Consider the following 13,557-nt stretch of genomic DNA (forward strand, 5'->3'; position numbering starts at 1 on the left):
AGTGGACAGAACTCCACCCGATAGATAGAACCTGGATTTCCCCTGAGTGATAGTATTTGGTCTCACTGCCCTAGGACTCCTGATCGTAGTGCTATTCAGTTTACCTGATCTGAACTAATCAAAGAGGATGGCCAGTCACTCCACCAGTCCCTTCATGAACTCATACTGACTATCTGGAATCAAGAATGAATTCCATCAGAATGGCTTACTTCTGATACTGTAACCATCTGCAGGAAGAAAGGGAACCACTGTGACAACAGCAGAGGTAACTCCCTCCTTGTGAATGCCAGCAAAGTACTAGCCAAGATAATGTTATCCAGACTGACAAAACATCTGACTGAGTCATCATTTCTTGAGATACAGTGTGGATTTCTGAAGGAATGAAACACACATGATTAGGATCTTTGTTGCCCAACAGATACAAGAGAAATGCCACAAACAGAACCATGACTAATATATTGCATTCATCGATCTTACAATAGCATCTGACACTGTCAACAGAGAATGTTTATGGAATAATGCTCTTTCAAAATTTGAAGTTCCTAACAAATTTCTAAACATCCTGAAGAGGGTGCATGACATGAATGCTCGTGTGTCCATAGGTGGAAGCAAATCCTAACCCTTCAGTGTAGACATGGGAGTAAATCAGGGATGTATCCTGGCTCCTATCATCTGCAACATCTATCTCACTGCAGTCACCCTTTTAAGTCACAAACAAATGAGCCCTGATGATGGAATAAAAATCCAGTTCTATCTAGATGGTATCTTATTGAATCTCAGACATCTTCAAGGCACAATTCAGTACTGAAATGGCTCACTTCCTTGACCTACAATATACTAATGACTGTGCTGTCCTTGCACATATCCCAGAAGCCCTACAATGGAGTCTCACTATCATCTTCAACATATACCATGCAATGGGGCTCCGAATAAGTGTCAGTATTTTACAACAGAAAAAATATCTCAGAGAAACAACCCAGCAGAACCTCTTGCATTTAAAATAAATGGCAAAAATATAGAACAGGAGGAGAATTTTACCTTGGACGTGTGCTCACATATAAACATAAAGCTGATGCAGAAGTCCTTGCACAGATCAACCACACCTCAATCTCTTTCGAATGTTGCAGAGCCAGCCTTTGAAGACATCAACCTAAGAATTGAGACAAAGTTATCAGTAAATGCTGCTCTATGCCTCTCCACCCTCTTATACGGTGCTGAATCCTGGACTACCAACCAATTTCACAACAAACAGCTCGAGTTGTTTTACATCTGATGCTTACAGCACATCCTAGGATTCACAGATTCTCCACAGAAAGAAGTCAACCAGCACAGAAACCATGCTAGATAAAAGCAGCCAAGATGGGTCAGATATGTATTCTGTATGCCTGAGCACTGTCTTCCCCATCAGGTCCTGTATAGCCAACTCCATGTAGCATGCCACAACCCAGGGGAACAGAAGAGATGTCAAGATCATATAAGGGCAACTTTGAAGAAATGCAGAACAGAACCAAAAGATCTTGAAACCAATGCCTCATACAGAAAACAGTGGCAAGCCCTTTGCAGCAAAGGAACCATTCATCTCGATAAAGCTTGGAATCTGACCAGAGAAGAGAGTAGAGATGTAACCAAAACAGAGTTCTCCCAGCAAACTCACGCTTGACATGCAAGCTGTGTGGCAGAGTTTGCAGATCCAGGATTGGTCTGAACAGTCACACACACTGGCACCAAAGAAAATGTGAAGCACACCATATTTGGGTATAGCAGTCATTGTCATCTACTGCTAAAGGACAGGTTTAAGTAAATGTGGTGAAGTGTCTGAAAGTGTAATAAGATATGTGGTGATGTTTCTGGAATGTAGTATGAGATGTGAAGTTCCTGGGAGTGTGGTATGAGAGGTGATGAAGTGTTTGGGAGTGTGGTAAGAGATGTGGTATGGGTCTAAGTGAAAAAAAGGGATGTGGTGAAATGTCTGGGAGTGTAATAAGAGATGTAGTGAAGTGTTCTGGGAGTATAACAAGAAATGTGGTGATGTGTTATGGAGTGTATTAAAAAATGTGGTGAAGTGTGTATGAGTGTAATATATGAGGTGAAGTGTCTAGAAGTGTAGCAAGAGATGTGATGAAGTGTCTGAGAGTGTAGTAAAAGATGCAGTGAAATATCTGGGAGTGTAGTAAGAGATGTGGTGATATGTCTGGGTGTGTAGCAAGAGATATGGTGAAATGTCTGGGTGTGTAGCAAGAAATGTGGTGAAATGTCTGGGTGTGTGGCAAGACATGTCTGGGTATGTAGCAGATGTGGTGAAATATCTGGGTGTGCAGCAAGAGATGTGGTGAAATGTCTGGGAGTGTTGCGAGAGATGTGGATGTGGTGAAGTGTTTGGAACTGTTGTAAAAGATGTGGTAAAATGTCTGGAAGTGCACTAAAAAGATGTGTTGTGTCTAGGAGTGTGATATGACATGTGATGAAGTGTTTGAGAGTATAACAAGAGATGTGGTGAAGTGTCTGGGAGTGTAAAATATGAGCTTGATATCTGACTGACACATTTATTGGCAGGTGAGGTTGGGAGCTGGAAGAACCTCAACTCAAACCAGGAAGCTAAGATTGAACTGTGGGCTAAGAGAAACACCCTCAACATGGGACTGCACTTCAAGTACAAAATATAAAATAACTAGCAAAGCCAAAGTAACTTATCAAACAACGAACACAGCATCTACTAGTATGTAATTGTTTGCATATCTGTGGCAATTAAGAGGCTACTAGCAATCACACAGCTGTACTCACCTTGTCTTCATGACATTCATTTTACATATTCAACCACTGGAACCAAACTTGCAGACTTTGTGATGGAGTTATATCTATGATATTTAAGTCAGCACACTCCATTTCATATTGGATATGCAGCAACAGTATTTTAAAAAATTGGTAAAGTAGCATTTGGGCTATATTGGTCCAAGGCTAAGATGTATGTAAAGTAGCTTTACAGTAAGTGTAGCATTCAAACTTGTTCATGTACAACAGAGAGAAATGAGCTGACTATTGGTACTGGATATTTCCCACTTGCAAAGCATTAAATATCTTCTTACAGCCTCATTATTCCACCATCCAGCTGTCTCTGTCTCTGGTGCAAAGGACTTGTAGACCACCTGTTGCTTAACTCAACTTGCTTACAGAGAAATGAAGAAAGGATACAGTATTTTCACAGTACAATACTCTGGTAATAACTTAGATGACTGTCATTTTTTTTCTTCAATTATGGAAGAAAAAATGCATTTTTACTATGGTGAATCCTCTGAGTTAGGACCAAGGGACCATATAACTCTGCAAGGCAAGGAGAGATCCATGGAGAGACCACATCATCTCTCGCCAGTGACATGCTACCTTGATGGTAATAACTTGGAATTTTATTTTTTTCCCCTGCTACAATTATGGAGGAGGGATTTTACTTGCCAGTCTCCTACCACTGAAGAAGTAACTGACATCTGACAACTACTTTCAGAAAACATAGTACTGAGTGTTCACTGATGATTTAGTTAGTTTTATATAACACATCAACAAGCATAACATTTATAGTGCAAGTTTGTTTTGATAGAATTTTTAATGATGCTTATATCCTTTACCTCAAAACACTCTGTATACTGAACTTTAAAACTCATCTTCCAAATTCAACATTTGTGTGTGCTCAGCTTGAGTTTGTGTGCTACTTGGAAAAATAATAAGTAAATTTAAATGTTTTGTTAAGACTTTATTATTTCCACGATTATCTCGATGTCATTACATATATGGCTAAAATACTGATATCTGTACTTATGTTTTTATCAGTTATATATACTTACAGAACTTTATTAGGAACTCTTATTACATTAATTAGGAATGATACCCAGTACAAAAATGGAATTCTAAAACAACCACAAGACTTTAGTGTGCGGTCTGCTGTCAATGTTTCATTAACAGTAATATCCAGTGATTTAAACTGTCAAAAAACAGTATGATAATTACCTTTATGTAGAAAGGTCATCCTCCTCAAAAAAAAAAAAAAAAATGCTGTGGTACACACTGATTGAATGATTAACCAGACAAAAATAATTTCAAACTAGTGAAATTTCATTACACAAGAAGTCATAACTAAACAGCCTGTATTAAAAGACCAAGTTATATTTGTCAGTCATAATCACATATATATATATTTAAAATGGAGTGTTATATTTCTTGTAAGTGTAACCTGTCCTATCACAATTTCATTTAATATTGCTATATTTATTCATTAAATAAAAACAAGCTGTATACATTAGTACTGTATCATGCTTTACTGGACACACATTTCATTCTTGTTCAGCTGTGTAGTATATTTAAAATTCAGCTTCCATACTACACATGCTGAGCTGAATACTGTATTGCATAATTTTCAAGGAGGCATCACAGCTCACTGAGAAAAGTTACTAAGTTGCTCAGTTTCTGGCAACCCAAATTGTCAAGAAGTGTGAGGTGTTTGTTGGATCAGTAGTGGAAGTCAGAGCAATGCTGTGATTTCTGTATAATAGTTCTTTCACTTTAACTTGGTAGATTTCAATCTTTTGAAGCATGTTTCCTGAGCTCAGTGGCATCATAAGACAATGCCACAGCTCTAATCCATTCCATTACATTTCTTCATGACTAACACCATTTCCTCTGTTAACCTCTCGTTATAGCTCAGCATTCAAGATGGGGTTAAAACAGTTTTAAACCTAGTTAAGGTGAAAAGATCATAGTATACAGACAACACTGCTTGAAAGAGTAACTAATAGACGACTCAATAGCGTTGGTTGAAGTTGTTGCTCTGTTGAGTGTTGTTGTAGTTCATCATGGTCCCCTGTTGCACATGTCCTGGGTGACCTTGTTGCCGCCCCGACAACTGGGTAACACACACAAAATCAAAATGATCATCATCATCATCATCATCATCAACATCCCAATCTCTTTTCCCACCTGAGGATATGGTGAGGCAGGGCCCAGAAAGCAAAGAAAGAGAAAAACATGATAGGGAGAGGACTAATCAACAGCATGCCCAATGAAATGGACCACACTCATTCACTCACCATTCAGGCTGGCTGCCTGAATCCTGACTCCACAGAAACTGTTTATTCACTGTAGTCTTAAACTATTTATACTATTAATTCAGAGATGTACATAAGATCCAGAAACATGAAATGGAAAATTAAAGTAGAAGCTATTGACAGTAAAAAATCAAGTAACAGCAAATCCCATTTTACCCCTTTGGTTCCTTCTTTCTTTGGAAAAAAAAAAAAGTTTGCCTACCACAGTCCAGTACATTTAAGGGCAGATGACCAGCTTACTTCCCCTGATGGTATTACATGATAAAAAACCTCTAGTCCCCTCTTATAGGGTGAATTCCCCAAGCAAGGACCAATGGACGATATAATTTTGCAGGTTAAGGAGAGATCCTTGGAGAGACTACTACATTTCTCACCAGATAGTTCCCTCTTAGGGATCAAACCTACACAAAGCCTTCATTCTGACTCTAGACCACCAGATGCTCTATCAACAGTGCCACGTAGAAACTGCCATACATTCACAAGTCATCATTCATGTCTTCAAAACTTGCAGCTTTGTCACTCGAGATATCTGACGTGTGTTGGAGCCGTTTTATGAAATGTTACTGAAAAATTAATTCCTGAGAAAATATGCACATGACCAAGATAATTCTGGTAAGAGTAAGAGGGCATGATATGTACCTCTAATTATGTAAACATCAACATCAAAATATCATCATCGTCATCATCCCAACCTTCAAAAATCCAGAAACAAAGAAAAAGAAATCTTTAACCCTTCTGTGGCTGCTGGCCTCAAACGAAGTTTTACCATAGTGTGGCCGCCGGCATCGACACAGTGCGACCTGTAGAAGACTACGAAAATTTCTGCGAAATGAATGGAAGTCTTGGAGATGTTGACACAGACCTACTCTAGCTTGTAAACCACTCAGACAGTCAGTACATTTCGAGAATCAGTCATGAGTGGATTTCAGTCTTTTGCTCCCCACAAGTGTTACTGTAAGTAAGAATAAGAAAGCAAGAAAGTCAAGAAAAGAAAGTGCTGCGTCCATTATTGTTCTACTTTATCCTAAACCACCCAAAGTTATATAAAAAGAATTAAAAAAAAATTCATACAGGAATAAACAAACAAAAAAGAGGGAAGAATTTCATAATAGTGATATTTTTATTTATGAGTACATTATATACTATGTACTGAATTTGTTATTTTACATATCTGAATGGCTGGGAGAAGTAGGGAGGTGAGAAGACAGGAAGAAATCAGTAGGATGGAAGTTGTGGAAGCAATGAAGAAAGTCAAAATGAGGAAAGCCACAGGAATTGATGAAGTGTGTGGTGAAATGGAGAAGCATGGGGGAGAGATAGTAATAGAATGGATGTGGGAGATGTGCAGATTGGCCTGGGAGGAAGGTAGAGTCCCAGAGGATTGGGAGTCAGGTATAATTATTTCCTTGTACAAAGGGAAAGGGGAAAAAGAAGTGTGTGGTAATCATAGGGGCATATGTCCTCTTAGTGTAATAGGAAAAGTATATGGTAGGATACTTATTGACAGAGTTAGGGAAATAACAGAGGAATTAGTTGGAGAAGAACAGGGAGGCTTTAGGAAGGGAAGAGGTTGTGTAGATCAGATTTTCATTCTTAGATCTTTAGTAGAAGAGTTTCTAGAGAAGGGAAAGAAGTTGTATGCAGCCTTCATGGATTTCGAGAAAGCATATGACAGGGTGGATAGACAAGGATCGTGGAAAGTATTAAGAATATTTGGAGTAGATGAGAAGTTGTTGAATGCTGTGAAGAGTATGTATGAGGGTGTTAAGGCTGCAGTGCGTGTGGATAGTGAAATGAGTGAGTTTTTTCTATTTGAAGGTTGGATTGAAATAGGGATGTGTCATATCTGCATGGTTGTTCAATCTGTATATGGATGGGGTTATTAATGAGATACAAGGTTGGGCAGTGGATGGTGGGGTGGCCCTAATGAGAGAGGGCAGTGTTTGGAAACTCCCCGTACTGCTGTTTGCAGATGATACTGTGTTGTTAAGTGAAGATGAATGGGAGCTGCAAAACTTGGTGGATGAGTTTGGGAGTGAGTGTAAGAAATGGATTCTAAAGGTGAATGTAGGGAAGAGTAAAGTTATGGTCTCTGAGAGAGGTGAAGTCAGTGAATGTACAGTGAGGTTGGATGATGAGGAAATGGAAAATGTGAGTACGTTTAAGTACTTGGGTAGTGTGATCAGTAAGGATGGAAGTTTGGAGGGTGAAGTGCTTGAAAGGGTACAACAAGGAAGAAAAGTTGCTGGTTCCTTGAAGGCAGTGATAAGAAACAGGGAAGTGAGCATGGAAGTGAAAAAGTTATTACATGACAGTATTGTGATACCAACTCTAACATATGGAAGTGAAGCTTGGACGTTGTTGGAGGGACACAAGTCAAGAGTGACAGCAGTGGAAATGAGTTATTTGAGAGGAGCCTGTGGAGTCACATGGAGACACAGACTGACAAATGAGGATGTGAAGGAGTATTGTGGTGTGGATGTGGATATGATAGGAAGCGTCAGGAGAAACATACTGAGGTGGTGTGGCCACGTGGAGGGGATGGAGAGTGAGAGACTGATGAGGAAAGTGTATGTGAGTGAGGTGGAAGGGGAGAGAGGGAGAGGAAGGCCAAGGATGAGATGGAGGGGAGTGGAGTGGAGAGGTATATGAGAGAGGGGGGTGTGAACTAGGTGCTGGTCAGTGAAATGGCAGGGGACAGGGTGACGTGGAGGCGATTTGTTTGTGGCCACCCCGTATAAGGGATTAAGGTGTCTGGCAATAGATAGATAGATAGATAGATAGACATATTTGAGAGTAAATGTAGAAATGAGAAAAGTGATGGATATTGAGAGAGGTGATTCCCACCGTGATGTTACACTAAATGGAGAGAGTCTGGAATTGGTGAGAGGGTTCAAATACCTGGGTGCAGTGAGAGAAAAGAGAGCAAAATGTGCAAAAGAAGTGGAAAGTAGAGTGACACAAGGAAGGAAGGTAGCTTGTGGTTTGCAGGCCTTGATAAAAAACAGGCTTCAGTGTTGCAGTTGCGTGAGGCTTACACGGAGTGTTAGTGCCAACTTTAACATATGGATGTAAGACTATGGTGTGGCATGAAAATGAAATGTCAAGAGTAAGAGCAAGGGAGATAGGGCTGCTGAGGAATGTATGTGGAGTATAGAGAGTGGACAGAATACAGAATAATGTGATTCGTGAATGATGCGGAGTGAGGAAGTATGTGGACAACAGGATCGAAGAGAGTGCACTGAGATGGTTTGGTCAAGTAAATAGAATGGATGACAATAGAGAGATGAAAAAGGTATATCTGAGATATCTGAGTGAATTTGAAAGTGGGAGGAGGCAAGGTAAGCCAAGAAGAAGGTGGAAGGATATGGTGGACGAGTGTGTGAGGAAGACAGGTATGGAAGTTGATGAGGCTAAGAGACTGACAAGAGACCGAGCTGGCTGGATGAATTTTGTGCCGAGAAGTGCATAACCAGAGATTTGGCACCCCTTTCTAACGTGACAGCATTTGGATTGGTTCTATCAGATAGGCATATGTGAAGCCACAGAATGTGATTTTTTTTTTCTTTTTTCTTTTTTTGCTTATCTGACGAAACTAGGATTCCTTGAGCTTCAATGATGAGTGAATGGAAGTGTGGCCCACTGAATGGGCCAAATTTAGGCTGTTTGGACGTTGTTACTCCTCACACTGCCCTAGGGTGGAAAATGAGGCCCGGATGATAATGATACATATTTCTTGTTTTGCACAAACATTTCAGCAAAATATGAGGCATTCTGGTGGTGAATATATGGATGTAAAACCTTCCCTTCCCTTCACACTAATTCCCTTGTTCGAGATGAAATCTCAGGTCGTACCGAATCTTGGTCGAGATGGTTTGGCCTATACACACAAAGGATCACCCATTATCTTGAAACATACAAAAAATAGCATCCTTATTCTCTCCTTCCGCATGAATTAAACAGACTAAAAATACCATCCTTATGCTCTCTTTCCGCATGAATTAGACCACCCATGGTTTTAACAAAAAAAATTCCATACAGGAATAAACTTTATAAACATAAAAAGGAGGGAAAAGATTCATAATTATGATATTTATATTTATAAGTGCACATGTTATTTACTGAATTTGTTAATTTTAAATATTTCTTACTTTGTACATGCACTTCAGCAACATATGAGGTGTTTTTGTGGTGAATATATGGATGTAAAACCATCTCTTCCCTTCACACTAATTCCCTCGTGCGAGGTGCTAATCACGAGTCATTTCGAATTTTCGATGCCGCGGTTTGGTCTGTTCACACACAGGAGGACCCTTATCTGGTTACAGTCTGAAAATATCATCTCTTGCCTCTCTTTGGACACAAACTAAACCACCCAGACCACAGAAATAACTCGATACTTGCACAAGCACAATAAACATCACAAAAAAAAAATAAATTAAAAAAAAAAAAAAATAATAATAATAATGAAACCTACCATTTTATGTACTGATTTTGTTCATACTACATATGTCTAATAATTTCAAACAATTTCAGCACCACTGAAATATTGGAGGGGAAAAAAAAAAAACTTTGTTACCAATATCCTCTGCATAAACTTGCGCAACTTCCGCGCACCATTGCATGGCTCAAAATTGGTCTAGGAGGCTCAACATTGCACTGCCAGGTGCATCTGACATTCCTCTTCAATTTGGCAAAAAAAAATAAAAATACTGTAAATAAACAAATAAATCATCATCACCATCATCCGGATCTCCTTTCCCGCCCTAGGGCAGGATGAGGAGTAGTAACGTCCACACAGCCCAAATTTGTCCAATCCAATGGGCCATGCTTCCATTCACTCACCATTCAAGCCCCCAGCATCCTTGTTCTATATGATATGCCAGAAACATTCACCACATTCTGTAGCTTCCCATAAATGTATCCTATAGAGTCAATCCGACAGCTGTCACATTAAAAAGGGGAGCCAAATCCCTGATCATGTGCTTCTCCTCACAATATTCATCCAGCCAGCTCAATCTCTTGGCAGTCCCCTAGCCTCACTGACTTCCAAACCACTCTTCCTCACACACTCATCCACCATATCTCTCCACCTTCTCCTTGGCCTACCTCACCTCCTCCCTCCTTCAAATTCAATCAGATATACCTTTTTCACCACTCTATTGTTATCCATTCTCTACACATAACCATACCATGTCAGTACATTCTCCTCGATTCTGGTGTCCACAGACTTCCTCATTCCACATCTTTCACGAATCACATTATATTGTATCCTATCCACTCTCCCAACTCCACACACATTCCTCAGCAGTCCCATCTCCCCTGCTGTCACTCTTTTCATTTTCATGCCACACCAAAGTCTCACATCCATATGTTAAAGTTGGCACTAACACTCCTTCATGTAAGCCTCATGCTGCTGCAACACCCAGGCCTCTGTTTCTTATCAAGGCCTTCATTGCACCAGCTACTTTCCTTCCTTGTGTCACGCTACTTTCCACTGCTTTTGCACATTCTCCTCTCTTTCCTATCACTGTGCCCAGGTATTTGAACTCTCACCAATTCCACTCTCTCTCCATTCACTGTAACATCACACTGGGAGCAACCTTCTCTCTCAGTAACTATCACTTTACTCTTTTCTAAATCCACTCACAAGGCATGATGCTCACAGACATCAGCAGAACTCTGCACCAGTCTACCAAGTTCTTGTCCGGTATTTGCAAGTAGTACTGCATCATCAACATACAACAAATTTGAGATGTTCCATCAATCACCATTCATTTACAACGCTATCCCCCTCTCCACTACTCATGTTTTTACTTCTCTCATCACCCCATCCATATATGTATTGAACAACCTAGGGTGAATTGGGTGAGAAGTGGTTGGAAGAAGTTCAGGGAGCTGTTGCCTCTCATAACATCGAGAGGGCTCTCCCTAAGTACTAAGGGATCTTTGCATGCAGCATGTGTTAGGAGTGTAATGCTATATGGTCATGAGACCTGGGCAGTAAAGGAAGAGGATATCTGCAGGCTCATACGTACAGAAATGACAATGATTAGGTGGATGTGCGGTGCGTCCCTGAGTGCAAGGCCTCGGGGGGGCTAGGTTTACAATATAGGAGTTGAGAGGTAGGATGGGACTGAATTGTATTAGTGCTGTGATAAGGTGAGGCGGACTGATGTGGTTTGGCCATGTAGGGAGGATGGGGGATGATAACTGGGTGCAGAAAGTGAGAAGCGTTAATATTGGGGGTGGGGTTGTGAGGAGTAGACCGAAAAAGACATGGGATAAGGTCATTAAGTATGACCTCAGGGTAAAGGGACTGAACAAGGAGGCTGTCAGAGATCAAGCAGCATTAACAACCACCATAAGGTGACCAAGGCCGACACATGCAAACATGTTGGAGCCTTCAAAAATGAAACAAACCATGGGGACATCACACAACCTTGTCGGACACCCACATCAATCATGAACCATTCACTTAGATGACCATTTACCCTTACACATGCTTCACTACCATCATAAAAACTCTTGATGGCACCTCCCAGCTTACCATCTAAATCATACATGCGCAAAACCTTTCACAATCCTTTTCTGTCTACTTTGTCGTATGCTTTTTCCAGATCCATGAATGCCATAAACATGTTATAATCCTTCTCATAAGCCTTCTCCACTATCTATCTTGCTGCAAATATTTGATCCACACATCCTCTGCCACTCCTCAAGCAACCCTGTTCATCATTCAGTAGGACTTCTGATAACTCTTTTACTTTCTCTATAATAATTCTTCCATATACCTTCCCTACCACACTCAATAAACTTTGCCATGATAGTTCTTGCACTCACTTCGCTCACCTTTACTTTTGTACAGGGGCACAATCACAGCCTTTTTCCACTCTGCTGGCACCACTACACTCATCCATGCCTTCTTACATATCTCCAACAAGCACTTCATTCTGCCTTCTCCACTACACTTACTCATCTCTGCATACAACTCATCAACCCCAGCTGCTTTCCCATTTTTCAGCCATTTCACAGCGCTCTTCACCTATGCGAGTGTCACATTTCCTATCACTGCATTCCTTCTTTCCACACCCCCAAAACCAATCATGTTTACAGCCGCTCTTCTCTCTCTATTCCCATTCATCAGGCTTTCAAAATATTCTTTCCATCTGGTCCTTACTTCATCCGCAAGGGTTAATAATCTGCCAACTACACTGTTCACACCTTCACATTTCTTTCCGCTGTCATTTCTACATTTCCGCACTTCTTTCCAGAATAACTTCCTATTTTCAGTGTAATTTGCATTCATTTTTTTCCTAGGTCATCATTTACTCTTCCTTTTTCCTCTTCACTAGTCTCTTTACATGCTTCTTGCTCTCAGTATATTCAGTTCTTACTTCAATTGAACCCCTGTCCTGTAATCACTCTAGACACTTCTTCCTCTTTCCCTCCACTGCTCTCTTAACCTCTTCATCCCACCATGCCACACCTTTCTTCTTTGTTGTTACTCTTGTCACACCACACGCTGCTTTAGCATATCTAACTAAGCAATTCCTATATGCATTCCACAGGCTGTCCAGATCGATTTCATTCCAACTCACTGATTCTAACTCCTCCCCTTCTTTGGTCCTGTATTCATCTGCCATTTCTTTGATCCATAGCTACTCGACTTTCAGTCTTTGTGACTGCTCCTCTCTCTCCTGGTCCACCTCACTCCTCTCAGCTTGAACTAGCATACCACAATCATATGATCTGACAGACCTCCACATTGTTCTCTCATGGCCCTCATATCAGCAACCATTCCTAGCATCGACCTCTCTATGATCACATAAATAAATAAAGAAAGAAAGAAAGAAAGAAATGAAAAATAAAAAGATACAAGCAAAACTTGAAAAATCTGTCCTGTTGGCAGCCTGTGGGTCCTGACAAATTCAGAATGCTCAGCCACGGAGAGGTTAAAGTATAGCATAACTATCAAACAGTATGTCCATTAAAATGAGCCAGTCATTCAAACCTTCAAAATCCTGACTCCATCTCAAGGGCAAAATTCATACATACCTGTGGGACAGCTGTCGGTGCTTAACCCCAGGCTGTCTGACCAAGTAAAAATCAATGACAAAAGGCAAGCAATTACCTCTGTGGGACAGCCCTACAGTACATACATGCACTGTTTAGGAATCCAATGCCCCCTTGTGGTAAACAGTGTCTCACCATGGTTGGACCAAGGTCCTTCCCATGGCCAAGCACAAGGAAATATGAGGTTTGACTCTCAGGTGGATGCCAAATCTGTTTCACCCAGAGTGCATAGCACCACCACGTGTAAGCACCTCGTCATGACACCCCTGTGGGAAGGTCATATTCATTGTCATCTAAAAGACAAACTTACGGTAGATTCTGTGAATTTCCAGTGCAATGCTTATTGGCACAGGCAACTCTTTATTTAAAAACTTAATCAGTTAATGAAACC

At 40.6% G+C, this 13,557-nt stretch overlaps 2 protein-coding genes across 3 annotated transcripts in view; one reads left to right on the top strand and one right to left on the bottom strand.

Moving 5' to 3' along the window:
• LOC145392736 (sulfotransferase 1C4-like) overlaps nucleotides 1-2,663 on the top strand; it is a 40,156-nt gene extending 37,493 nt beyond the window's left edge. Inside the window, exon 7 of the mRNA XM_080267034.1 lies at nucleotides 2,554-2,663. Within this exon, the coding sequence (XP_080123160.1) occupies nucleotides 2,554-2,663 (110 nt within the window). The remainder of the gene's footprint in view (nucleotides 1-2,553) is intronic.
• Nucleotides 2,664-3,757: 1,094 nt separating this feature from the next.
• Cdk8 (cyclin-dependent kinase 8) overlaps nucleotides 3,758-13,557 on the bottom strand; it is a 112,083-nt gene continuing 102,283 nt past the window's right edge. For both annotated transcript variants that reach the window (XM_080267332.1, XM_080267331.1), the window contains one exon: nucleotides 3,758-4,888. In XM_080267332.1, coding sequence (XP_080123458.1) covers nucleotides 4,787-4,888 — 102 coding nt within the window. In that variant the 3' untranslated portion in view covers nucleotides 3,758-4,786. The remainder of the gene's footprint in view (nucleotides 4,889-13,557) is intronic.

Source organism: Coenobita brevimanus, chromosome 23 (genome assembly GCF_032717465.1).
Source record: "Coenobita brevimanus isolate Jiangsu-jjx chromosome 23, ASM3271746v2, whole genome shotgun sequence".
Classification (NCBI taxonomy): Eukaryota; Metazoa; Arthropoda; class Malacostraca; order Decapoda; family Coenobitidae; genus Coenobita; species Coenobita brevimanus.